The sequence below is a fragment of the Typha angustifolia genome, chromosome 3 (assembly GCF_048772165.1).
Source record: "Typha angustifolia cultivar Huaian chromosome 3, ASM4877216v1, whole genome shotgun sequence".
NCBI classification, from domain to species: Eukaryota; Viridiplantae; Streptophyta; class Magnoliopsida; order Poales; family Typhaceae; genus Typha; species Typha angustifolia.
In genome coordinates this window covers 1,395,042-1,421,988 of record NC_133241.1, presented here as the reverse complement: position 1 = coordinate 1,421,988, position 26,947 = coordinate 1,395,042, and the positions used below count along the sequence as shown (strand labels likewise).

General features: G+C 32.9%; 3 protein-coding genes and 1 non-coding gene across 6 annotated transcripts; 1 reads left to right on the top strand and 3 right to left on the bottom strand.

Moving 5' to 3' along the window:
• Positions 1-4,230: 4,230 nt before the first annotated feature.
• LOC140758315 (uncharacterized) lies at positions 4,231-8,356 on the bottom strand. Of its 2 annotated transcripts, XM_073094422.1 has the most exons (5): positions 8,200-8,237; positions 7,921-8,046; positions 7,667-7,816; positions 5,778-5,823; positions 4,231-4,617 (listed from the first exon to the last, which is right to left on the bottom strand). In XM_073094422.1, exons 2-5 carry the CDS (start codon positions 7,921-7,923, stop codon positions 4,262-4,264), a joined length of 555 nt encoding a protein of 184 aa, XP_072950523.1. In that variant the 5' UTR covers positions 7,924-8,046; positions 8,200-8,237; the 3' UTR covers positions 4,231-4,261. The 2 variants fall into 2 exon arrangements, with proteins under 2 accessions (XP_072950523.1, XP_072950522.1); XM_073094421.1 differs by lacking the exon at positions 7,921-8,046 and having other exon boundaries at positions 8,200-8,356.
• A 2,358-nt stretch (positions 8,357-10,714) lies between these two features.
• On the top strand, positions 10,715-15,889 carry LOC140758373 (uncharacterized). The gene is made up of 5 exons (XM_073094502.1): positions 10,715-11,108; positions 12,767-13,963; positions 14,147-14,296; positions 14,386-14,566; positions 15,430-15,889. Exons 1-5 carry the CDS (start codon positions 10,851-10,853, stop codon positions 15,612-15,614), a joined length of 1,971 nt encoding a protein of 656 aa, XP_072950603.1. The 5' UTR covers positions 10,715-10,850; the 3' UTR covers positions 15,615-15,889.
• An 879-nt stretch (positions 15,890-16,768) lies between these two features.
• LOC140758384 (uncharacterized) lies at positions 16,769-25,122 on the bottom strand. 2 transcript variants are annotated; one of them, XM_073094518.1, is made up of 15 exons: positions 24,998-25,122; positions 23,481-23,637; positions 23,220-23,331; positions 22,946-23,080; positions 21,817-21,921; positions 20,735-20,818; positions 20,445-20,560; positions 20,188-20,289; positions 19,984-20,097; positions 19,787-19,843; positions 19,452-19,518; positions 19,293-19,346; positions 18,068-18,142; positions 17,397-17,432; positions 16,769-17,001 (listed from the first exon to the last, which is right to left on the bottom strand). In XM_073094518.1, exons 2-15 carry the CDS (start codon positions 23,498-23,500, stop codon positions 16,909-16,911), a joined length of 1,170 nt encoding a protein of 389 aa, XP_072950619.1. In that variant the 5' UTR covers positions 23,501-23,637; positions 24,998-25,122; the 3' UTR covers positions 16,769-16,908. The 2 variants fall into 2 exon arrangements, with proteins under 2 accessions (XP_072950619.1, XP_072950620.1); XM_073094519.1 differs by lacking the exon at positions 24,998-25,122 and adding an exon at positions 24,849-24,868.
• Positions 25,123-26,307: 1,185 nt separating this feature from the next.
• Positions 26,308-26,380, bottom strand: TRNAK-UUU (transfer RNA lysine (anticodon UUU)). The gene has a single exon. It is a non-coding gene; the product is annotated as a tRNA-Lys (tRNA).
• Between the last annotated feature and the right edge of the window lie 567 nt (positions 26,381-26,947).

Here is a 26,947-nt window from a genome sequence, read left to right as displayed (position 1 = left end):
CACCTACTTTGACACATTTACGATTAACACTCTGTGTTTTTAGCATTTGTTAATCGCCCCTACATTTTAGAAAGAATTTATAAAACACACCTTAGATTAGGAATATATTCTATCAGTATCAATATTAAGGGTATTTTGGTATTATATTTAGTGTAGTTAACTTAATATACAAGCCTAGTTAAGTTCAATTAATGAATCTAATAACTAGATTTGTTCTAAATATTTTATAGAATATAAGATGCAGTTTACAAATATTAAGAATACAAACCACAACACAAAGCCTATCTTTTATTAAAAATATTCAAAAAAAAGTCCCTAAGTTAACATTCTAAAGTAATTTTTTTAAATATTTTTTTGATAAAATATAAGGATTTTTTTTTCCGGATAAAGCGATAAGATAAGGTTTCAGATAGGGGTGTAAAGAGCCAAGCTTGATCGAGCCCGGCTCTAATCAAGCTTGGATTGAAATTAATTTCGAGCCTGTCTTTATGATCAAGCTTGAATTGAAATAATTTCAATCCGAGCCAATTTCAAACATGAGCTAATTTCGAGCTTAAACGAGCTGCTCAATTAGTAATTTTAAACCATTTTTTTGCCTGAACAAGCTTGAATTTAATTTAGGCTTGAATCAAGCTTAAAATAAAACCTAATTCAACTATAAAGATATAAATATTACCAAATATAAATTACAAGCAATAAAGATAAATGGATTAGAAAACTACAAGCAACTAAAATATAAATTACAAACAATAAAGATAATTATGTCAGAAAATAATGGTTGAAATTCTAAATGGGTGAAAGGATTTTAATCTGATGGTTCATATTAGTTTGATATTATATATATATATATTCGAATCTTATCGAGTTGACGCGATCGAACCGGCTCAGGATCAAGCTTGACTCGAATTTAATTTTAAGCCTAGCTTTAATGATCAAGCTCGGCTCATCCAATTTTCGAACTGAGCTTAATCGAGCATTATCGAGTCAAGCTCAAGCCAAGCTCGAGCCGGCTTGATTATTTTGACGGCCCTAGTTTCAAAAAAGAGAGCTTTTTTTATTTACCTGCTCTGGGGTTTGCACCCCTCTCACCCTCTCACCGTTGAGACAGAAACGGACGGTGTCAAATTCCACCGACATCCTCTCGCAGTATATAGTCATGATCTTCTGCAGCTTAGCATGTGGGTCGATCCTGAAACATAACTCAGTTCCATCCTACATAATTAAAAGAAAAATATCGTACCAAAAAATAACATCATCAATATTCTTAAATCTTAATTAATAAAAGTGTTCACCGAGTAAATTATACCGACATTTATCAAAAACCCCTCGTGTTTTGTCTTTATTATCATTCACCCCTATCATATTTTTTATATTTTGTCTTTATTATTATTCACACCCTGCCATATAAATTATTTATTATTTGGCCCTGTGTTTTGCTTAAATTCAACACTATCTTATTAGTTCATCATGTAGATGAGTTACAAACTTTTGAATAAATAAAATAATATATTTTAATGTCAAATGATATTATATATTAGAATTAACTCCGAGTATTTTTAAAACAATAAAAGTAAAATATATAATTAATAAATATTTATATAGTATGGTGTGAACGATATACGGTATTTTGATCAATTTTCAAAATTAAAATACCTAGAATCCTTCTCATTAGACATTAAAATCTAATTTTTAAAAAATTTTAAACTTATTTTTTTTTTAAAGTACTCAAGGGTATTAATATTATCTTAATTCAGCTCTCGTCTTAATAAGAAAATTAACATCATAGAATTTTTAAAGTATTAAAGGTAAAATATAGATTTAAGACATTAAAAACATAGAGCAAAAATAACTCTAGATCACAAAACAAGAAGAAATTCTTCAATGGAAGAGATGGAGAGGATACACTATTCTTTATCTTGATCCTGATGTGCGTCGACTGCTGGGCAGCCGTCTTCTTGATCTTCGGATTGGCTTGTGTTGACTTCTTGCCTTCTATCTTAGTTCTAGACATTCTTTTTATCTCTTCGTTTCTTGTTCTAAATGAAAAGACAAACTTATTATGTATATATAGACATTCCTTTTCTTCTTTTTCGTCAACCAATGGGCTTACTAAGATAGTTTAATGCCACAAGAATATTTAAGCAGTAGTGTTTTTCTATTAATGATTTTATATATGTAACATAATCTTAATACCTTGAGCGAATTATTTTAAGATTAAGGCAAAATTAAATAATGAACCATATTTTAAGATCAAATTATGGATATTTTAGGTCATTTTAATTTCTATTTTGAAAACGTTAAAATTAATTCAGCATATGCCTGAGAATATACCCCCAATTTAGGTGTTATGTTTGGTTATTTAACTTGATATGTTTATTATATGCTTTTCTTCTCTTCTTCTTCTTCTTCTTTTATTCATTAATTTTTTTTTTAAATAGACTCTCCTTCTCAAATTTAAATAGGAATTTGTGGAACTCATTTGATGGAATTGGTATTCTAGTGTCTCAATCTATGGTCAGAACTAACAAGTTAATGGTTTTATTTTATTTCAGAAGATTGGATTGTATTTAAAAATCTTTATTTTTAAAAACTATTAAAAGTAGATGATTTAATTATTTTATTTAGAAGTGGATTTCGCTGTCTGGAATTAATAAAGAAAATGAAATGAATTCCATTAGCTCTACTTATTTAGGAAGATATGGAATTACACCTCAACATGTATTCTCTATGTAATTTTTAATTTAATTTATATATCTTTCTCACAAAAAAAAGAAGAAGCCATCTTTAAAAATAATGAAAACAGATGACTTTATTTGTAATATAATCAAAATATAAGTTTTAATTTTTTTCTTATATTTAATGATTTATTGGAGTCGTAGACTTAAATACTTAATAATGAAAGACTTTTACTAAATCAAATTAAATTTCGATGGAATCCCATGGGATAGATTATACGAATGTGTATTAAAATATAATAGAAATAATTATATAAAAGATTAATTTTGTACTAATCTCTCATCTCAAATATTAAGAATTAATTAGATTTGAGGAGTATTCACGTACCAAAAATATGAGTTTTAAGGAGTCGATTGTTCAAATTTTAAAGAATAGATTAAACCACTTTAAGTGGAAAAAACTTGCTATCAAAAGCATGTTTCTTACCTTGGTATTCTTCTGTGATTTTTTATTTCTTCAGGGAAAAGCCCAATAGGCTATAATATAAGAAGAGAAAAAGAAACGGAGTTTCACACTTTCACTCTTAAAAATGTTTTCACACCAAATTTTATAAAAAGGAGGAAATAAAAAATCTTCATTAACCTCAATAGAAAGCACAATGGGCTTACATATAAATTTATAATAAGAATAAGCAAAAGACACTCTAAATAAATAAAAAATATATATATAATTGACCATAAATGTCACATAATAAATAAACTCGATTAGAACAAGATCCCTATAGAGAGAATTATTATATATTGGCGTCTTTTATGATAGTATACACACTATCGTTTCTTGTCAATGATGTCTACATCATCCTCCCCAAGTGGGAGAGAACTTGACTCCGTCGAATGTGTCCCTCCTCTGCTCTAAAATATCATGGTGGTATTTCTCTAAGTCACGACGATCAAGCCACATATCGTTAGATATAGGTTGTTCTTTCTAACATATCAGATACTATCGAGTTCTACCTTTAGTTGGGATAATTTTATCATCTAAATTTTTATCAATTTCGTCTATGAAATTGATAAAATTTCGATGTTAAGTTCTTCTCGTAACAATTTCGATCAAAAAAGAAGCTAATATAGATATAAGCCTCATCATTTCCCTTAGAGCTACTAGGAGAAAGGGGTCTTATTTATCCTACCATAGCAAAATGAGATTTATCTTCTTTTAATTTTTTTTGTTGCAACTTTAATCTCCCTTATATTTCTTTTTAAACACATTCTTAATGAAATTAATTGAAATTTCATCCTCAAATTTTATTTTTCAAAAAAAAAGAAAGGGATCAATGTGTCATAATAAATAAATTAGGAGATCTAGGTAAAATTATCCCTTTTTTAATTTTCAACATGCAGTCATCAAGATTTTCAATATATTATTGCAAGAGCTACAATGGGAGGAAAAGGAAAGAGCGACTATAATACAAAATATCAAACTTATCAATTAATTCCATATTGTTTTGTGTTATTAGAAAAAGTTATTACAAACACACAATACAAGGCAAAAAAAAATGAGTTCTTATAACAATCAATATAAACACTTACAACTTGTTCATTGCTTTCTTCAACCAGACCATTTTCTGTGATTCTTTGAGTGACACAAAAATTTCACGATTATCTTTACTTTTAGTGAATACCTCCACAGCTTTCAACATATCATCATCTGAAGAATGCTGTAGATTATTAAACATAGTGATACATCTACTAATTGAATATGGCGAATTTTCCTCTAAAGGTCTCATTGCCTTAATATGCCCATCGGTTTCCTCTTTCTTCGCAGCAATATAATGTGAGGATGGTGGTGATTGTGGTTGGGTTTGAATGGGTGACACTTGACTAGAAGGAATAGTATTATTCAAAATATATTCTTCAGCATGCTTTTCTTCATGATATATACCTGAAAATATTATTCAGAGTAAATTTCAGTGGTACACAATTAATAAAAAAAATACAAATTATATATGTTACATTCCACCAATAAAAGGAAAAAAAATGATAGAGCTCACTTTAGCAATTTGGACATTAGGAAAATGCGACAAAAAGAGTTGCTATACAACGCAAAAATAAAATAAAATTATTAGTTTTGACCCAAAACTAATATTCACACATAAATTAAAATTATAAGAGGTTAAATGACACAACTAAAACATCCAGGCAACACTAAATTTTGGCCTAACTACGTAGGTATAAATTATGTTTGCTTAAAAAAAAGTCTTTTAGTTCAAAGAATTAAAAATTAGGTTTTTTAACGTATATATATACCTTCTAAAATCCCTAATTTATTTGTAGATCTTTCCAAAATCCATATATATATATATATATATATATATATATATATATATATATACATGGAAACGTATTGTTTTTTAAGAGTTACCCTTACCATTGTTCTCCATGGATTAAATTTAACAAATAATTTAAAAAAAATCCATAATGGTAAAGTAATATAGAAATGACATCATTCTTTTTTTCATACATTACCCTCAATTAAGGGTATCCTTGTCTTTCCATCTATTAAATGCTTTAAATTTAAACACATATTTGTCAAAAAGTAACTAAAAGAATATCTAAGCAAAACAATAAATTTGAAAGGATATATAAAGGGAAATAGAGTTTTACTCCTATGTACTTTGGCTTAATTATACAAAACTATTGTACTTTTAAATTAAGCACTAGACCGTTAGTTTGTTATTGAAGGAAAAATGAAATAATAATTTTACTCTATGTATTAAGTGGTGAGTAAATAGTATTTCCTTTTTGGTAGAAGGGATACTTTTATCTTATAAACATAGTCTTACGGTGGAAGAAGTTGGTTAACCGTTGGTACCATTAAAATATGATGGAAAAAATAATAGTTGTATTTTAGCCTGAATCGGAGATTAAATAGTTAAGTTAAAAATACATGAGGGTTACGTGCAATTGAGCCAAACCATAAGGTAAAATGTAATTTCCCTATTTAAAAATAGGAAATTTATAAAGGTCTACAAACAAATAAATAACTTTCGAGGAGTATACATGGAAAAAAAAAACCCTAAAAAAATTAACTGTTTGGCAAACCTGAGTTGCTCATAACTTCAATCTCGTTTCCGTCCTCCATGCCAACCTACAAAAACAAGCAAACAAATAAGCAAAAAAAAATTATGACATCTTTTTCAAATGTTTGATAGAAAATATAATAATTTCGAGTTAAATGCATTTTGTATTTCTGTACTCATGCCTATAAAATTATATTACTCATGTATAATTTTTTGTACCGAACCAATCTTTGTACTTATAAGTAAAGTGAAATCGTTAGAAATCCTATTTAAATTAATGGTGTCCACCCAACCTAAATTACCAAAATGCACATTTATATTTGTTAGACAAATTTATTAGAGAAAAGGATAATTTGGGTAGTTTAATATATTATAAAGGGGCATTTTATGTAATTTGGGCAAGCATTGTTAATTTGGAGGAAGATTCTAATAGTTTCACTTTAATTATAAATACAAAGATTTGTACGAAAAAAATTATATATGTGGGTAAAGTAATTTTAAACAATAAGTACATGAGTGTAACCTAATAATTTCATAATAAGTTTAGGGGGTGACAATTTAAAGTTTAAGAGCTGATCGATTTTAGCATAGTCAAAGGGTAATTTGTAATTTACCACACCACAAATCTTCCTTCGTGCACTAATCATCAGATTTTATACTATATTAATACAAATATGCAGGAACTAAATAAACTTTAGTTAAAAACTTAACCAAATGATTGGCTCAGGAAAAATGGGAAGAGTACTATTTACTTATGCTAGTTGGAAGTATTGGAAAAGACTCATATAATGTCACATATTTTTCTTATAACATGTACGTATAGCATAAAAAGATTGTGCATGTGTACTCCTGCTTAGGACCATTGTGGGCTTGTGGCTCTGTTTCTTGTGAGAGCAAAATTTTGGCAGTTACAAAGATCGGGGGAATGTGATCTTTCGGCCCTAATAAGACGGTCTGAGACGCAGTCTTATCCCGTTTGGCCGCCCAGTCAGCCGCACGATTGACTTCTCTATATACATATATGAGTCGATAGTTTGAAGAAGAGCTGAATAAGGATTTGTACTCAGCAACTAGGTTTCGAAGTTTCCACGGGCAGCCGAGCTCCACCTTCACCTGAGCACGGCTCCAGCTTCCGCTTGATAGTCGCCCGATGAGTAGGCGTCATCCATATTTACCTTGATCTAGCCGGGGGTGGGACCAACCATCTGCATTCTTTCCTTGGCCTAGTAGGCTTGATCATTGGCCAGGTTAGTTTGGCGTAGTCCCGAGCGAGATCCAAATTATGTATCAGAAAGGCCTAGCCTCTATGTTTACTCTAGGGTAATTCTATGAACAACAAAATAAATCTCTTTATTTTATTTTAAATCATTTCAACCTAATTGGATTTTACAGACCAATTTAATAGTAAGTTTTTCAAATTTAATAGTAAGTTAGCTTTGACAAAATCTATCAAGTTATATATCTTCTATTTTCAATCTATCAAGTTATATTTTATTTAATTTCAATGGAGCTGGTACCCAATTAAAAAAGGACATTAAGAAAAGAAAAAAGAAGGAAAACTTAATCCTCAAGTAATGGGTTCAATATATTACAGGAACTACTGTGCAAAATATCAAACTTAGCAAACTACTTCCTATCTTTAGAGGTCAGCAAGAAAACATGTGTAGCAGTTAGTTTATCAACATTTGTAAATAATACAGAGATGAATGGTGAGGAAAGTAACAAAATGCAAATAGTTGTTTTGACTTTTGAACTATGAAACCTCAAATGATAACACAACAATTTGAACTTCTAGTTTGAAGGAGTTCATTCAGTAAGTATGAAGGAAAATAAAACCAGAATTAATGCCTTATCAATGATTATAATATTATATTAAGTACTTGAATTTCAACTAAAGTGTTAATGACTTACTTCATCTGGGGTCTGGTCCCAATGCAGCTTACGGCCATCAAGGAGGAAAGAAATGGAATTAAAATCCAATGACTGCCGCTTGCAGTATACATTCATAAGATTCCGCAGCTGGGCGCTGCGATTGATCCTAAAATATAAATCGTTTCCATCCTGCATAAGAAAGAAATTATCATGGTAGAAAAGACAAACCAATATAGGGAGGATTCCAAGTCTGGAATTGAAATGAATGTCAAGAAAGAAAGAATGGCAATCACCATCTCATGTTCGACTATGTTCTCTGCTCAATGTGAAGTAATACATTGGAAATGGCATCAACCATATGTGATATTAAGCACATCAAAAGAAGAAGATCTAACATCTCGCTTTCCCATGTCATAATCCTAGAATTATATGGGATTATAAACTTGATCGATCATTCCCAATAAAAAAACCAACAAAAATATCACAACTTTACCAACGAAATGATTCCAAGAAGCAAAAACGCAATGAGATCCGGCAAACCAAACTCACGAAGAAAGAGATGGAGGTGCTACCTGGCCCGTGATCTTGATATTGACGTGGGGCGATTTATCGGCCGGCTTCTCGTCCTTCTCCTGCGTCAAGATCAACTTTTTAAATCGGTATAGAAGCCAATTCTTCTCCTCCTCCTGCTTCGCGCTCGACATTCTCGATCGCAATTCTAGGCCTTTCGTGGAGATCACAGCAAGCCAAAAACCTTGACGAGGCTCAAGTCCCTCGCCATTTTAAAAGAGAAGTTTCCAGATTGAATTCGATGAAGATCTGAAGCCCGCCAGTCGATTTGTCGTCTTTTGCGTTAATGACCACAGATTTCGAGTAATTTGGCATTTTAGTTTTATAGTAAGAAATAGGCACCCCAATTGCAAATTGAGACTTTTTTTTAATTATTATTAATTTTGATTAATTTATTCTTTTAATCTCGATTCTTATATTGGTAAAAATTATAACGTAATTTTTACATAAATGATACTTATAAATTACATAAGTAATGCGTGATATTTTTTTTTTAAATCTCGATACACACATCGTTGAAAATTACAGCATATATTTTGTATAGGCGATGCGTATATATTACAGATGATACGTAATGGGTTTTTTTTTTAATTAGAGCGTACCTTTTATATAAGCAATGTGTATAAATTACATAAGTGATGCGTGACCTTTTTTTTTAATCTTAATACACTTACTTTTTTTAAAATTAGGACGTACATTCTATATAGTTGATGCATATAAATTACATAAACGTTTTTATGACACAGTAGTCTTTTTAAAATTTGTTAGAGCTAAATCATTAAAAAAAAAGGCCTAAAATTACAATTTGATAAATGAGGATATATTTCAGCCAATTAGAAAATTGTAGAGCTTTTTGTCGTAAATTGCCCACAGATTTTCTAATTTTAATTTTAATTTTTTTCAGATCGGTACCGGTCTTCTTGAGTTATTACTAAGAAATATTTTAAAGAAAATTAAACTATATTAAGAAGACAATAAAGCTAAATAAAGATTCTAATATTCAAAGGAAGAGAAAGCTTCCAGGTAGGTGCTGAGTATAGCTGGTGCTAAAGGAAAAAATTATAAAGATCTCAAAGCCTCAATGCAACCTCTTCATTAGATTGCAGGGACTAGATTGGGAGGAAATAAAAGGAGAGGGACTATACTGAAAAGGTTATAAAGAATACGAATTATATATGTTATGTTCCACCGATAGAGATGATGGCAAAAGTTCAAAGCTTAGACAATTTTAACGAGAACTTTACCTTCCTCATTAATTTTGAAAGGTATACATGTGAATATAAATTCTAGAGGAGCATAAATGCAAATAAGAGATCTTCGAAGGATAAATATGTAACCTAAATGTGAATAAATTTTTCAAAATTCTATTTAGAATAATATTTAGGAACATAAGCATAGTTTTAAGCAAGAGAATGAAACTTTTACATTCTAACAGGGCCTAGAATTCTATATTATGAAAATAAAGGGAACTATTTAAGAAGATTTGTCACATTAGTAACATATCTTCAAACTTCATATTCTTATATTTTTCAAGTTAACTTTATCTATGCATGAATTTCCCCTAATAAAAAGGGTTTATCCTTGCATAGTTCATATGATAATGAGGCAATAATAAGCATAAAAATTTAACATTCCTTTATAATTCTCTTCCACTTTAATGTATTATTACTAGGGGTGAAAACGGATCGAATACATATCGGATAATGCTTAACCCATATACGGATCCATATTTTTAGTCCCGATACAAATTCGAATACTGATATTAGACGGATAGCAAAATTTAAAATCATATCCTAACTAAACGAATACGGATAATTTTCGGATAGAGGATTGGATCTTAAACGGATATTGATTGAATTTAAAATAATTATAATATTTTATTTAGATATAATTAGCATAACAATATTAAGAATTTTACAACAAATAAATTTTTTGTACGTGAAATATGTAAAATTAGAGAAATTAATCTCTATAAATAATATATAGCATATTATTAGTAATAATATAATATTTACTATTTAAATAAGCAAATTAAAAACTGTAATCTTTCAAAAAAATATGCGAGTAAACGAATATCCATATCTGAATCCGTCCAAATTTTTTTCAAAATCTCTATCTGTATGTATCCGAATTGAATAGAAATTTTCTATCCGAATCCGATCCGAATTGGGTTAGATCGGAATTAATCAGACCTGTTTTTACCCCTAATAATTACACCATTTCATCCTACTCTTTTCAACATAAATAAATAATAACGATGATTGTGTTTAGTTAAATAAGATCTCGAACATAATATAGATCTAAATGAGCCATAGTGAGAGCTTAATCACGAGCTTAGTATTATATAATATATGATTAATATGAATCTATAGATCAACATCTAAAGGCTCTTAATACTAAGATTGAGCTTGATTTAATCTTGATTCTGTAATTAGGATTAAAATTAATTTCAATCAAGCTTTACTAAAATTTATATTAGAATGGAAAACGAACAGGCAAAATAGGCTCTGGGTTTAACTTAAGTTGCGCCTCCCTCTAAGGCTCGAAGCGCAGCTTCTTTTACTCTCTCTGTCCATGGAGCTCTTACGAGCATTCTCTCAAACACCTTAATGACATATCCGCCGCCTTCGTTGTTGCCTCATCTCTACCTCCAATGGCATCTCTCCTCCGCCTCTCCTTCCTCATATTTTACGTCTTCTCAGTCGCTCTCATCCTTCCTATTTACGCCTCTGGCGGATCCAGCGGCGGCGGCGGCGGAGGACGAGGAAGAGAGGAGTTCTCGGAGGAGCTCCTTCTGAAACCGTTGCCCGATCGAAAAATTCTTGCCCACTTCCACTTCAAAAGCGTCGCTCCTCCCTCCGCCGCCAATGGAAAGCACCATCATCTCTTCCCCAAAGCCATCGCCCAACTGGTACTGGTCTCTTAGATCCCTTGCTTCTGTACTTGGGATTTGTTCGGTTTTGTTACAAATTTACCATATTTGCAGTAAAATTAGGTTGCTTCCTTTCTTCTAATCTTAAATTTGTTAATTCAAGTCCTTAAGAATTAAATTGTGGCCGTAAGTTGACTTAGATGTAAATTTTGAATAATTGAGCTAGATCGATTAGGTCCAACTAGTATTAGCAAATAGGTAATTATGTGAAATTTGAATAGTTATTGGATATTTAGTTGATGTATCCAAGAAATAGAGGCCAACTTGATACTTGGAAACCAAGAAATAGAAACAAAAGTAAGTACTGGTATGTTGCCATTTCAAAGTGAATTTCGTTTTCTGAATCAGGCCTTCTGTAAATATCTGAATGAGAAGTAACGGAAATAATGATAGTTCAAGAGAAACAATGGCAGTGGAGTGAATTAGTTTCCTTGTTTCTAGACATAATGTTGTTTTGGTTATTAGTTTATCTTTTCTGCACTAAATTGGGTTGCTTCTATTCTGTAACCTCATCTTTTATTGTCACTTTCTCAACAAATCTGAAATTCATGTTATTCCCGTTAAAGTTATGTGTAGCTTGAGTTAAGTTGGACATAATTGGTGAATGCCTAACTAGCTTCATTGAGCTCAACTTGTATTGGCATTTAGATAACGAGTCTTCTAATGGTTATTTTTTCGATAGTTAAGTGTGTGAAACTCTAGGTAATTATTAAATGCTTTACTGAAGAATAAGAGCCATACAAACTATGGGAAGCAAGAAAACCAAAGAAGTGCCAATTTGTCATTTTAAAGTGAATTGGTTTTGCTGAATCTTAGAAGGTCAACAATAGATATGTTGGTCTCTTGACTGGTATTCCAATGTTGAGAAACCTGGTCCATCTGAGAGCATGCATTTGATTTAGTGCAGTGATGTTTTATGGTTTAATTGGAATTCCATAGGTTCTTACTATCTTTTAGAAAACGATAGATATATTGATTTATAACTGATGGAAATAATGCTATTTCCATAGACACAGGTAGAAGAATATCTTTTGTCCTTGTTGCCGAGTAGATGCACTAGGAAGGTCCAAAGTTGGGCACACAAGTGATCGTGCAAGTCTTTGTTTTATGGAGGAGGTTATTCCTTCTATGTTCTCGAGCTAGGTAGTTTGTTTTTACTTTTGTTGCTATGCGGAATTTGATTCCATTTTCAAACAACATTCGATTTGAATCATGCTAATTTACCCTTGAATTATAGCTGATTGGATGTTGTAAGATATTTCGCAGGTCTTTATACATTGATTGATTGGCACCCAGGGAGTTTGCTTTAAACGTATTTCCATAGAATTGTTTTCTTATTTTTGAAATTGATAGAAAAACATTCTGGGTGTAACTGAGAAATGAGATTGATGAATAGTGTTGTTAAGATGATATATTAAAATGAGGATTGTTCTACTGTTTTCTTTTATCATCTAGCTGTCCAGAAAGCTTTCAACTGGTCTGATTTGCTGTCTGTGGAAACTTTTGTAATAGGTTTCATTGCTAATAACTATTATATGCTATTTTTCTGTATAAATACAGCAGGAATTCTATTTTCAAATTGCAAGCTGACTTGTAGGGTAAAATAATATGATATCATACCTTCATACTTAAACCAGGTTCAGAAGTTTCAAGTGAGGGAGTTGGAGTTGTCTTTCACACAAGGAAGATGGAATTATGAAAGGTGGGGTGGATCAGATCCAATGTCCTCCAGCAATGCCAAACCCCCTGGAGTTGAGCTATGGGCCATTTTCGACCTTCCTACATCAGGGATTGATGCTACATGGAAAAATCTTACTAATGCACTGTCAGGTCTCTTCTGTGCATCCATCAACTTTCTTGAATCTTCCACAACTTATTCTGCTCCTTATTGGGGATTCCGTCCAAATAATGGGAATCTCCGATATGGCGCATTGCCCCGTGAAGCAGTATGTACTGAGAATCTGACTCCTTGGTTAAAGCTTCTTCCTTGTCGAGACAAAGCTGGAATTGCCTCTCTGTTGGACAGGCCCTCCATATACAAGGCATATTACCATTCCCAAAGATTGCGATTGATCTCAAGTAAATTAACAGGTATTGTCCTTGAACAGACACTGACTGTTGTGCTCCAACCAAATGCCCATATGAGTAGTGCAGTATCTTCCAAGGATGGGCCACTTCAGCCAAGTTGGTCAATGAGTCAATTGTTTAAGAAGAAGGTCACAGGAAAATGCATGCTTGCTAAATCAAGCACAATACTTTTTGAACTAGAGAAGGAATTACATGACAAACTGGGTAAAGCTGGATCTGATGTTAGTTGGAGTAACCTGTTCTTTACATTGTACTCTGCCCCAGATAGGGAGATCAAAGAATTGAATGCCTTGCAAGGTCAAGGCGGCTCTACCCTGTACGCTTACCAAGTTGGTAACTACAACGAGAACAAGCCTTTGGATGTGGGCATAACATGGAAGCGTCCTTTGGTCTGGTCTTGTCCAAATGCACCATTTTATGCAAGCAGGTTTCTGATGGGAAGTGGAAACGAGAGAGGCTCTATTGCTATCTCTTGGCAATCTACCCAGTCACATGAAGAGTTTGTTGGTGCCTCACACGATTGTTCTGTACAGGTTGTTGTTTTTCAGATTGTTCCTTGGTACGTTAAAGTTTATTACCATACGCTTCGAATCTTCATAGACGGGAAGCCTCAGACTGTATCAGACTTGGTTAAAAAGATTCGAGTCACTCCATCAGAAGACAAGCTGCAACCTGGGACGTTGGAAATGATGCTCAGATTTCCTTGCCGCATGGACTCAGCTACACTGACTTTAGATTTTGACAAGGTCTATCTCTCTATCTGATTTATCTTCTTGTTTATTCCCCTTTTGGTATCTGATAGGCTTGACATGATCTACACTTTGAGTCTTTGACAGTGTCCTTTCTGATGTGCATTTTCTATTATGAAAGCTTTGTTAAAAACTTAAAATAAACTATACTTGGTTTAATCTAGTATTATACTGTTTCAGGGATTCTTACATATAGATGAATATCCTCCTGATGCCAATCAGGGATTCGACATTCCATCAGCTTTGGTTAGTTTTCCTGATTTTCAATCAAGCAGAAGCTATCCTGATGATGACTTTGTCAACCAGTCTTCTCTGCTACATAATTTTCAGGTATCAGATATATACTGGCCTTTTAGTATGAATGTATCCCTTTCAGTTACCTTTTATTGATTTACTACTGGTTTTTTTATGGCCTTCAGGAAAGGAATCTTGTGCAGTCTTATACAGAAGTATTGCTTGTGCCTTTGACAACTCCAGATTTTAGCATGCCATACAATGTTATCACCTTTACCTGCACTGTGTTGGCACTATATTTTGGCTCATTGTTAAATGTCTTGAGGAGGAGGGTCGGCGAAGAAGAGAGATTACTGAAAAATAAAGGTAGTGTTTTGAACCTTCTCATCTAGTAAAGTTAGATGACTTTGTGCAGTATGTTATACAAGGTGGTTAAAGATAGGTGCCTTAATGCATGTTGTGTACAAGATGGATAATTGCAGACATAACCACCAGCTATAGATGACAGTAATTTGCAAACAACTAATTCAGTGAAGGGATGGCACAATGAAACAAATAATTAATTTCCCAATATCTATATACAAATTTGACTTTATTATTTGTGGTATGGAACCATGTTGAAAAGTCAATTATGGGTATGTCATGCCTATCTATTGTTATCTTACAGTAAGCTCCCATAGAACAAGCATACAATTGTAATCATGAATTTCAAGAATGATAGAACTGCAACCTTATATATTGTTACGATCCTTGTTTTTCTCTTTCTTGCTCTACTTTTGAGTGCTTGAATAAATTATGGAGGAAATTCTTCATGTGGGGAGACTGAATTTAGAGTAAGTTCTGTTATGCTTTTCCTGTTCTTCTCTTTTGCAGTCACAGGTGCTAGTTCTAATTTTATCTTTTCATCATGCTGTAATGATTAATTTTACAACCTAATGGGTCAGTGCATAAGTAAATAGCAATAGGCATTGAACAAAGTCTTCATTCCAGAGGAGTTCAAGAATTGCTCCTAGATTTTGTTGTTCAACTCAATAATGGATGATTATGTTCTGTATGGGCTGTACATGCATCCTGTTGTTATCTGGATGCCCTTCAGAGTGCAGACTTATCTTTAAGCTCAATAGCTATTCTTCCTACAAGATACTATTCACTTTTTCTTAAGCTTTTCTAACTTATTGCTACTTTGCTGATAACTATTGAAAATAAAGCTCTCTTATTGTTCTATGCAGCTTCAAGGCCTGGCCTTGTGCCTTCGTTGCTATCTAAGTTGTCTTCCAAGCTAAAAGGACATAAGCATGATTCACCCCAAGCATCATCCTCATCGCCATCTATATTTGGACCCAAGTTACTATTCAAGATCATCTTCGTTGTTGCCATAGCTGTTGTTTGGAACTATTTTTCGAGCAGTAGCTGAGAATTATGACTTAGTCATATCCAGGTAATACAGCACTTCATTAGATAACTTCTGTAGCTGATGCTGTGACACTATTTTGAAGAAGTGCCTGCAGTCAATCATTTCTCCTCTATGTCTGTATACCATTGTATAATTCACATTATTGAGTAATTAATGTTTGTCATGCAATTGTTCCATTCTTCTCTATTTCAGGTATAGGATCATAACCAATCTAACCATCGATCATTCAATTCAAAAGAATTGTATGATACATACAAGAGAATTGTCCATCTGCATGTTTGCATTGTTTTCTCTTTCTTTTATTTGTTCCTTTCTTTTTGGGAGAAAATGCCACTTGTTTGTGTTGTTGCTTCCTCCCAGAATGACAAATGATAAGCTTGGTTTATCATTACAAACATTGACACAGGAGGAATAAAATCAAACATATTCTACTTGTTTGCAGCTCGCTGTTGCTACTATATGCTCGTTTAGGGTATCTGAGGTGTTGTGGCTGGCTGTTGCTACAGGGTTGCAGCTCTCTTTCAAATTGATACATTTAATGTACCTATTAATTGGAACAAAAGAAATGTGTTCTACTAGTTAGAGAGAAGGTAAGTGAAGGATGGACATCTAAATTTCAGAAGCCAACCACCACTAGGTGGGTTTGCAAAAAGAGAGAAGAAAAAAAAAAGAATTCTTTAGCTTTTCTCTGTAAATAGCCCCCACAACCAAAAATGTTTTACAACTCCAAGCTGCTAGGATGTGATAATGAGAACATACACATCCAAGACCCAGAGTTGAGCAAATATGAACAGTTTGCAGAATTACTGAAGTTCAAACTATCATTGACATGAAATAAGCTAACACAATAAATTGATCATTTTTCTTTGTTTTTTCTTTTTCTTGTCAGAGTAGTAGGAATTTAAAGGTGTGCCAATTAAATCGGTGCAGCGCCTGGAATTCTAAACCGAAATATTCATACAATATGAGCAGCTTTTAGCTTTATAGAATTCAGATTCTCTCACAGTCCTTATTGCTACACTAAACGTTGTGAGTTTCAAGGAATGCCGCAATCCACTTTGTGTAGCTCAGTCCAATTCTAGAGGAAGTAAAAATTGAGAATAAATTGACACAGTAATCTCTTCTGCAACCCCATGGAGAAAGAAGGGAAAATATGGTTGAAAGCAAAACATATAATTAAGATTATAATGTAGAATTCTCAGATAATAGCCTTTCTCCAGTATGCACTTCCTCATCAACATGTACAAGGTGAGCTGGGAATCATAACTCCTAAAATTTACAGGAAAATCGGTGTTTATCCCTTCCCTACACTGGCTAGGTATGCTCTGTCAGCATGTGCAAGGCGAGCTTGAAACTGCGACCACTCAAATTTGCACCTTTCTCTCACCTGTTTATACGAGAAAAATGTAAGAGTGTCATATGCTCTTCCTATAACAGTAAACAAATCCATAGCAGGACAATGAGGGGGAAGAATGATAAATGATGATAAATGAAGATGCATGCAATGTGGTGTTTGTTGAAGAATTTTATGAACCTGTACAGTAAGATATGTTCTACAACAGACCACATGCAGATAATGGATCTATTACTAGTAACTGTTCGTCACTACAAGCAAATCGGAGTAATAAATCAGATGAAGAGTTTCCTGTCAGTGCTCCAATGTGGACCCAGTGTTGGTGAATTTTAATCCGTATAAAAAAATTAGCCACCAATAGTTCCAATGCAAAAACTTAGAACATAAGAAGAATTATTGTGGAAGTTTTTGAAAGGTTCGCACTATACCCCTTGCCATGGCGCTTTCCAGCCTTCATACTCTCCCTGCAAATGATAAGATAATGTTGAGTCACAAAGGGGAGAGATGAAAGCATGCAGAAAGTATCCAAAGTCAATTGCCATATGTAGTGAGTAGTGACAGTGACACTAATATAAACTACTATTTCTATTAGAAACCTACAATCTATAGAAGAACACGGAAGAGATTAGGGGATTCTAAAATTCACTTTGTCGCTTGTTCATAGGTGAAGTTTCAAAACTGTTCAAAAGAAAACCACCTGATTACAATCTTAAACTCAAGGAATGGCAGCACAAATCAAAGAACTATTTGTTGAAGGTTGTTCAGTGTTGGCAATGCTTGTACCAAATATTCTCCTTTTCATGCTCAATCACCATAGTAAAAGGCCAAGTTGGGTGTTATACTGTTATGTAAGCAAAGAACTGTCAAACTGACTCCTTATCAGGCATCCACCAGTCAAGCTCCAGCCTCTCTCATATTTAAAAGAAGAAATACTTTATTTAATGTGTTTCTGTTTTCACATTGATATGAAGGGTGGCTTGGATGTAACAAAGCTCTTTGGCAAAGTACTTTACAGTTTCTTCACATATAAACCAACAATCTCTGTTCGTTATTTGGCTAGGAAGCTATCTTGTGAGTAATTACTAAGAAAATGACTGACCTGATTCCCAAGAGAAGGAATGAGTAGATGAGTGATCCACTGAGAGTCAACAACACCAACCTTCTCATGAGCAGGCTGCAATAACATTAAATAAAAAGGTAAAACCACACCATGTAGAAAAGGATACAAAAGCCACAGGACACGAAATGGCACATAGTTTTGAGGATCCAATTGGAAGAGTATGTTACATTTTAGGTATAGAGCTGGTATCTGGCATCTAAGAGATATTCTCACTCCAAGAAGCATTACATGAAAAATGTCATTATTACCCTTTTTCCCACATCTGTTTGGAAGGTTTTTATGAAAGTTGCAGAAAAATTTCCAATTTCTAGTTCTACCTCCAACTAAAAGTGATGCCTTGGGAACCTTGATATTCTAGACTTCTAGTAAATCCTTCTCTTTAATGTAAAGCTTGATTACCACAATATTCTACTACTCCCAAGGCAAGCATTCTCTCTTCATATAGGAAGACATGGACCAGAAGGACACACAAATTCCAAGTATTCATCTCCCTATGAATGGATTCATGTGGAGCAAAGAGAAACTAAGGGTTACTGAAATAGTACTTCACATAACCCCCACGCCTAGTTGTGCTCCAAAATACAGTCACTTTCATCCCTTGGCTTTACATGGGATGGTGCATGAACTGCAGGTTCTAAGTTGACTGTTCATCAACATCATGACCTGGATAATTTCAACTCTTCAATATTAAACACTGCATCCAACAACTTCGCGAGAGAAACTAAGGGTTCACTTCAATAGCTAAGTACATGTGAAAAAATAAAAACAAAAATCAATCCAAATATTGATAGGGTCATCGCACCCATAAGTAGTGTGAACTGTGAACTTCTTGGAAAATTCTTTGGAGATCACAACCCATTTTTGGAAACCAAAAATATCTTTCCTTTTGCTTTGGGTCTAGTGAGTGGATAGCTTTTTGGAACAGAAGTCTTGAGGGAGTCTATCTATTCTTCTTTTCCTACTTATCCTCCTCCTAAACAAACTCCCTATCAACCTATAATTCTCAGGAGGTTGGGTGATAGAATAGGTTATAGAATAACAGACCACATCAAACTAGAAGCTCTGCTGGTGGAGGTACTATATCATAGATTCCTCAGATTTTTTTTTTTTTCAGATTTAAGCTATCAATACTAATTCCAGACTATTACATTAGTACAAATGCATGGTAGATGATTAGGTCACTGAACATGAAATAAGAACTAACCTCTACACATCTTCTCAATGCAAAGTCCAAGCCCCATCCATGAACTAAGTCATTCTGAAGTAAAAAGTCATACATTCTTTGCTCAGACTAGAAGGATAACTAAAATAGCATGGAGAAGATATCTGAAAAGTATAATTTTCAAAAAGATATGCAATGTACCTGAATCATATGCCACACACAACGCCATGCATCTCTAGAAAAGACAGGGGCCATCACTTCCACAAAACTGAAATAAACAAAGAACTACACATAATACATTTATTAATAGTTAACTACATGCCATTTTCAGTTGTCTCTTTAAGAAAAAGTAAATAATAGTCTGTATGACTGGGCATGAAAACTTAACGCATGAAGAAAGGAAATAATATAAATTTAGGGTGGTTTGTAATTTAAAATATTGAACTATATACACAATGCAAAATAGCTGATGGATACAGAAAATCTATTAGGGGTAACAGGTAAGTAATAAAATAAATAAATAATAGACTCCTTACGCAGCACATGGTGGCAAATGTGAGTCCACGCACCAACCAGGTCTTTCTGATGTTCCTCTGATATTGGCAGAAGAAAACAATATCAGCTATTGAAACTCGAGAGTAACATTAAAACTTAACAACAAAGTTAATAACTGTTATCTCAGATGAGAAGATAGGAAAACCATATAGATAAAGTAATATCACACTTATCCTACTTGTGAACTTCAGTGTCACTTCTTCTTTTAGTCATCTCCCATGTCATTCCTCTACTTGCGTCTACACCTGGTTGTGATATCTCCAAGTGATGTTTCTTTAGTAAGTGAATGTATCTAATTTATGACAAGGAAGCAAGTAAGAAGAAGCTACAATGACCTAAGCTACTTGAAACATGTGCTTTGAGGGGAAATGATAGAATTTACTTCTCTGCATTGAAGTGTCCAACTCCAATATCTTCATCCCAAATGAATATGTAATCATATGATGCAACAACATCTGGATGCAGAAAACGTTTTGCATACCACCTAACCAATTTGCAGATAAATACCAAAAGATTACAACAGCATCATATGGCTTCCAAGCAATTTTTGCAGATCCATTGGACAACTGATCTCCAAGGGCACTTCAAAATATGATACAGATCCAAGGATTACAGATATGAATGATCAAATGGATTTACCATTTTGTTTGCTTCTTTACACTGACATGGATTGCACGCTTTGACCACTCATATTGATCCCACTCACTTGTTTGACCGTCATAGTGAAAGAGTAAAATTGTGAAATCCTCAGAGAACTGACAGAAGACTATGAATAAATCAACTATTTTTCAAAAAAAAAATTGAGGATGGGACAGTACAGATACTGTCAGGCATTACACTGAACAAGTATGTTATGGACTGATTTTAGATGGTGTGACCAATAATATTCATGAGGCCACAAGGAAAAAATAATTTTACTTTCAACTAACCTTTTTAACTGCCTGATTGATATATTTTGATTGACCAAATCCAACTGTAAATGTGAGCAAATATTTTGGCCGAGTTGTTAAATCCTGCAATTGCATGAAACAAGGTGCAAATCCTTAGTATAAATGGCAAGCACATATTATTAGCTAAATAGAACAACCAAATAAATTCTACATTTCTCAAATCAGCCAATTGTTAGCCAACATGATGTTGTTTTCGTTTAGTATGAAGGCAATTTCTTATTCTCATTTCTCAAAAAAAAAAAAAAAAAAAATTCTGATTCCACACACTAGTGTATAATTACCTCAAGCAACACTTAGAAGAAAAGGAATTTGAACCATTGCGTTTTTCATAGATCATGCACATATAAGTGGCAATTTGCAAGGCATCCCAGGCAAAAATATTCGGAGCTCATTAAGACTCCAATCAAAATTGAGACAATTACTTTCAAACATTGCTAAAAGTAAGTTAACTCACATGTCTGACAAATTGGGTATCGATTTATATTGCAATTCATATGAAAATGTGAATGTCAGTGACTAATATGTCAGAAGTAGGTAGAGTGGACAAACTAAAAAGAATCGAGTAAAAGGATTGTAAATAATTAAATATCACCAAAAGAAAAGAAAAAATAAAACTGACTGAATCATGAAAAATGTGACTTGTTATATCTCATATTTATCTATAATCAACAGATTTGAGAAAGCTTTGATATGGTATTTATTACATGAATCAACAAATTTGAAGTTTATTACATCTTCCCCGATGCTTCCCTGCACCAATGTCCAACAACCTACCCAACTAGGATGGACAATTAAACACCACGGTTTTACATATAAAAAGAAATTGAAAAAATGATCAGATGGCACTCATGTCGCATTATAGCCTCTAACAGTGCTTACCAGATCATACAATAACACATGCTAGCATCCCTAGTCAGTCAATAAATCAATAGAAATTCATCCTAACAAGAGTGGTGCATTGATGTAGTGAAAGTCTCAATATTCATGTTATCATGTGTTTGGACATGTTATTATACTATTATTCAAGAAGACTTTAATGTTTCAGCTAACTATAGGCATACCTCCTCTGGGTTTCCCCATAATCTGCGCAAATAGAAATCTGACTGAGGTACAACGATACCTGGAGGTAATAACTCTGCACCACGAGGATTTGTTGGCACATATATCTGAATAAGAAGGAACTCAAAGTAAAGACAAAATCTTGTTATAGCTTCAACCATTATAAGATAAACCTTAAAATATGAACAGGTATGTAAAGAAGAAAGTCAACAAAAGGCAATAAAAAGTATTTCTGTTACAGCAATTAGTGATATAACATATTCTCATATCCCACTGTTAGTTCACGTCACCAGAATTTATAATAAGTTAAGCTAAATTAAGGGATTCTCTTGTTGCAAGGAAATGATAAGAGGCAAAACACTAGAAAAGGCATGAATGCCATCATTAACACAGAAATTTTCTCAAATGGTCCTCTTCTTTTCCCCCGATTTTTTCCCTTAAATTGTTGCATACCACAAGAATCGCCATTATAAAAATGAAACCAAAGGGCCAATTCTATAAAATTGAAAACCCCAAGCATCTCAATTATGAAAACAAGTCCGCAGGGATCTCTTCTGATTGACTGCAAACTATGGTGACTGATAGCTTTTGTAATTACTTTATTTGTTTCTTCCAAAACACTGACATTCTTAAATTGGATCCCTAGCCATATCCAGGTTCTTCTCTACACTACATCCTTACAATACTTTTGCAATGGCAAGAAAATGTAGAAATAGTGAAGGCAATATACACTTTGGTGACTGTGACATGTCCGTAGATTGGTGCTAGCAAATCATCATTCTTAATTTCTTATGTCAGAATAAGATATATTATTATGTAATAACACGCTCTGAAAATTAACGAGAACTCTATTGGTCATAGTATGCATTCTTCATACACAATATAGTTACTGAATGAGTGAATGTAATATGACTAATGAACAAAGAACCTAATTAAAAAGAAAAATGTAAATTTTCATGAGCAGTCTACAGAATTTTTTGCACATAACAAAACATGAAAGGATAATAAGAGACAAGAGAGGTCCACAGCATCAACACAAACTCACAGAAATGAACCTCACTTCCATGATGCCAATCGACCTGATCAAACTCACCTGAAAATATCAGAAGTTGGTAAAATGAAATTTGATACCTTCAAAGAATCGCCTGATCCATGACTTTTCGAAGACCTGTTTCCAGATGCTATAGGAATATCATTCTGAAATAATTGACCATTATCAACAAAGGCCATATCAATTGTAGATGTAAGGTTGGGAAGGACTGAAAGCTGCAAATTTGGAAAGCAAATCTCAGGTCAGTAAGCTGCAAATTTGAAAGCAAATCTCTGGTCTCTCTATATATTTCACATTGGAAAGAAAATCTCTGGTCTCTCTATATATCTGCTAACTAGCAAAATGTATACATACCCTGGCAGTGGAGAATGTTTGAAATGAAACCCCTATAAAGAATCCAACAATGATGCCAAGGATAGTTGTAATTGTTAGCCTGGCACTCTCACCAGACCTTTTAAGTACCACACTGGAAAAAATTAAATAGACTATGTCAAGTAGGCGACTCCATGACCACAAAGTTTCTATAGATTCAATTCACATAAAGCTATAAACAATACGTGCTCATCTGAAGCATATATTGAATATCTAACAATATAATGGACGAGAGTTGCAAACCTGCGAATATTGCTCCCCATATTACCACTGCTTGTCAAATGCACAATAAGCCAAACTTGATCAATCAGAAGACGTATTAACGCAAGGATGAACCACGAAAAATATGTATTTTGTTGGCTTGACGACAAACAGAAGTCCACTAATATCTTTGAGAACCCTGCGAAAAGGAGAGATGGTAGAAGATGATCCATAGGTTTATGACACTCTCTAGTGAAAATAAGGCCACAATTCAGTTGTACTAAGTATTGACTAGTATTAATAAAATTAAGAGGAAGACTTATTAAGGCATATTCATCCCAAGATCCTACATACTTCCCACAAGATATATTCATCCGTATACTGTACAATTGATTACCTTCAACCAAGGACAATCAAAGTGGACTTCATTGTCCTTGTGTGACAACCTAGATCAAATGTGTAGGATGTGATGAGACACAATCCAGAAAGACAACCAAAATGCGCAAATGCCCATATAGGAATGGGCAAGTCCATATATCAGGCTTGATGGTAAAAGAAAAGAAACTGATAAGAGCATGAATGAAGGTTGTCCCTTCTTCTCCCCATCAGAATAAGTCAATAAGGGCACTGAGGTTGATCTTGTCCTTCAACAAGCTTAATAGGTAGCATTTTGTTTGTCTGTTTTTACTGGATCAAATAATGATGATCCTTTATCTTGCAAGATATTAGTTGATCCTTTATCTTGCGAGACACTGGTCGATTTTACTCATGTGATTAGTACCACAGCTTTTCGAAGTGTGACTTTAGTTGCTTGTTTGCACGTTGTATGAAGTTGTATAAAAATGAGTTTGTAAGTTCTTATAAGTTCTAGCAGATTCCATATATTTCTTGTCCCATAACTAACAATAGCATAACATGATGAAAATAGTAAGCAATCCAGACAACCTCATCGTGCACACATTTGTAGCATTTAATGCAGCAAGAAATGATTACTTCCTAACTTTTTTTTCTTAACCAGAAAATTGAAGTGTGAAGTACTTCAACAAACTATTTAGCCTGTAAGAGATGGTCGCAAAATGCCAACTTTACAAAGATATTTGAATATCTGATATCAGAACAAGTATTTAAAAGAAAAGGCAAGGAAAAGAGAAAGAGAAACTAACGTCAGTACCGAAGAGACAATTACTGGAAATAGCAAGCTAAGTAGTAAATACCAAAGCACCTTAAAATCCATCAGATAAGCTGCGACCAACTAGATCCAAAAAGAACAAGGAAGAAATCATCTTTACTAACAAATGCAACGCTAGTAAATCAAAATAATAGAATCACATCCAATTAAAATTAAAATAAATAACCAAGAATATGGATCAAATTTAAAAAAAATAAAAAAAATTTCGATCTTGTACGAACCCTAGTGTCCCCGAAAGAAAAAGCTTAGAGAATCCACGATCTTTCCCAACAGATATTATCAGCCACTACACGAAGAATTGAGATAAAGTAGAACAAAAAAAACCAAACAAACGGATGGATTCCGATGAAGAATTAGGGTTTAGAGTTACCTGAAGGTGATCTTTGTTTTCCTTCGGATGGGCTCGTCTCCGAATGGAGAGTTCGTATGCAAGAGCTTTGCACCACGACGAGACTATTCGTTCTTTTTCTCCTGTTAGTTTAAAGCCAAAACCTTTTTTGCAAGTTTGTTTTGCATGATAGTCTACTTTTCCTCGGTTAGCTTTCGTAGTTTTTGCAATCTAGTTACATTTAGTTTTGCGATTAAACATATAATACTAATGCAAATAATTTATATATATATATATGATGCACAATAAATTTATTATTAGAAATTAAAAAATTTAATACAATTAATCGCAAAAACCAAATTTACGAGGCAAGAGAATAAATAAATACGAATATAGTAAGTGGGAATTAAATGTAATAATATATGGATACAAAATATGGTAATTATTTCTTCTTTCATATTTATGGATAATTAAATATTTGCTTAAGGAGTGGTGGTATGAGATAACGTATTAATACTATATAATTTTATTTAATATATATTTAATAAGGACAAAAAAAATATTATAAATGTGCATAAATATGACGTAAACCGACATAATCCCATACAAATACATATGTCCAATAATACGGTATTTTTATTTATTATTTAATGCTATTTGAAACTCAAAATAATTATTTAAAATCCAAATCCACACTTATTATGTAGTCATTTATCACTTACTATGATAATTTTATATAGGAAATGCGGATTAAATATGTAATATACGGATGGACATATACACTCATAAAAATAAAAATAAGTACACTTTATTCTAAATAAAGTTAAATTATAATATCTTGCAAAGAAAAACCAAATTTAGGTAAAGCATTAAATAAAGAAATTATATTGGTTTTTCATGCAAACCGAGCATCTTTTTTTTCAACAGTTTTTTTACAAATTACACCTTATACTTTTTATCTATTTTATAATTAACACCCATTTTGATAATTTTTTAACTCGACTATTTCTTTTTCTCTATAATTCTCATTAAACACCTTGATATTATTTTAACTAATGATATCAACTACATTATTAAAATATTCTCACAATTATTTTTTTCCCTTCTATTTATAAATTATTTTATATATTATAATAAAATATTTATATGTGCGCATGGCTTCTAAATTTATGAATATTCATGAATGCTATTTAAAAAATTACCCATTTTTATGAATATTCTTGAATGTTTTTAAGATTAAGATTAAAAATTAAAATGGTATCTCATGAAGAGGGTAATAATGATTTCAACATCATAATAATAAGATATTTAACTGGTTTTCAGTGATAATTATGTTCAAAAAGAAACTACCACGCCGTCTGTGGGAATCGAACCCACGACCACATGGTTAAAAGCCATGCGCTCTACCAGCTGAGCTAAGACGGCTTGATGGACATTAATATATATTCAATTAATCACTAATGAAATAAGGAATCCAGAACTTTCTTTCTTTTTCTCTTCTTTTTTCTAGAAGAAAGGGTAATAGTGTAATTGCCTAGTTATATTAGCAGAGAGGAATGTACAAGGAATGAGAAGAAGATAATTTAATGTTACAGATATCAGAAAAAAGATTGTAAGAAGTGAAACTCTTATTACCTAATAAGAAAAGGGCATTCCATTTCCTCCAAATACCAACTGACTTTGGGTGCATGAATTTTTAAGGGAATTATATGGTATGTATGAATTGTATGTGTGGATATTGGCATATGTATGGTAACTCTGGGACGTATGAATTAGATGTATGACTCATAAGATTCATTTTTTTTGGGTATTGAACCGCCTATAGATCTCACAATTTTGAAACTGGATGGGCATTATATGGTAAATGTATCAGTTTTTGCAAGTTTAATATGACAATATGCATATATTAGATCTAAAGTTCTTACCACCATAGGCTTAGGCTAAGACCAAAGCCATCCACCTACATCAACAACAAAATATTTTGTTTGGTGT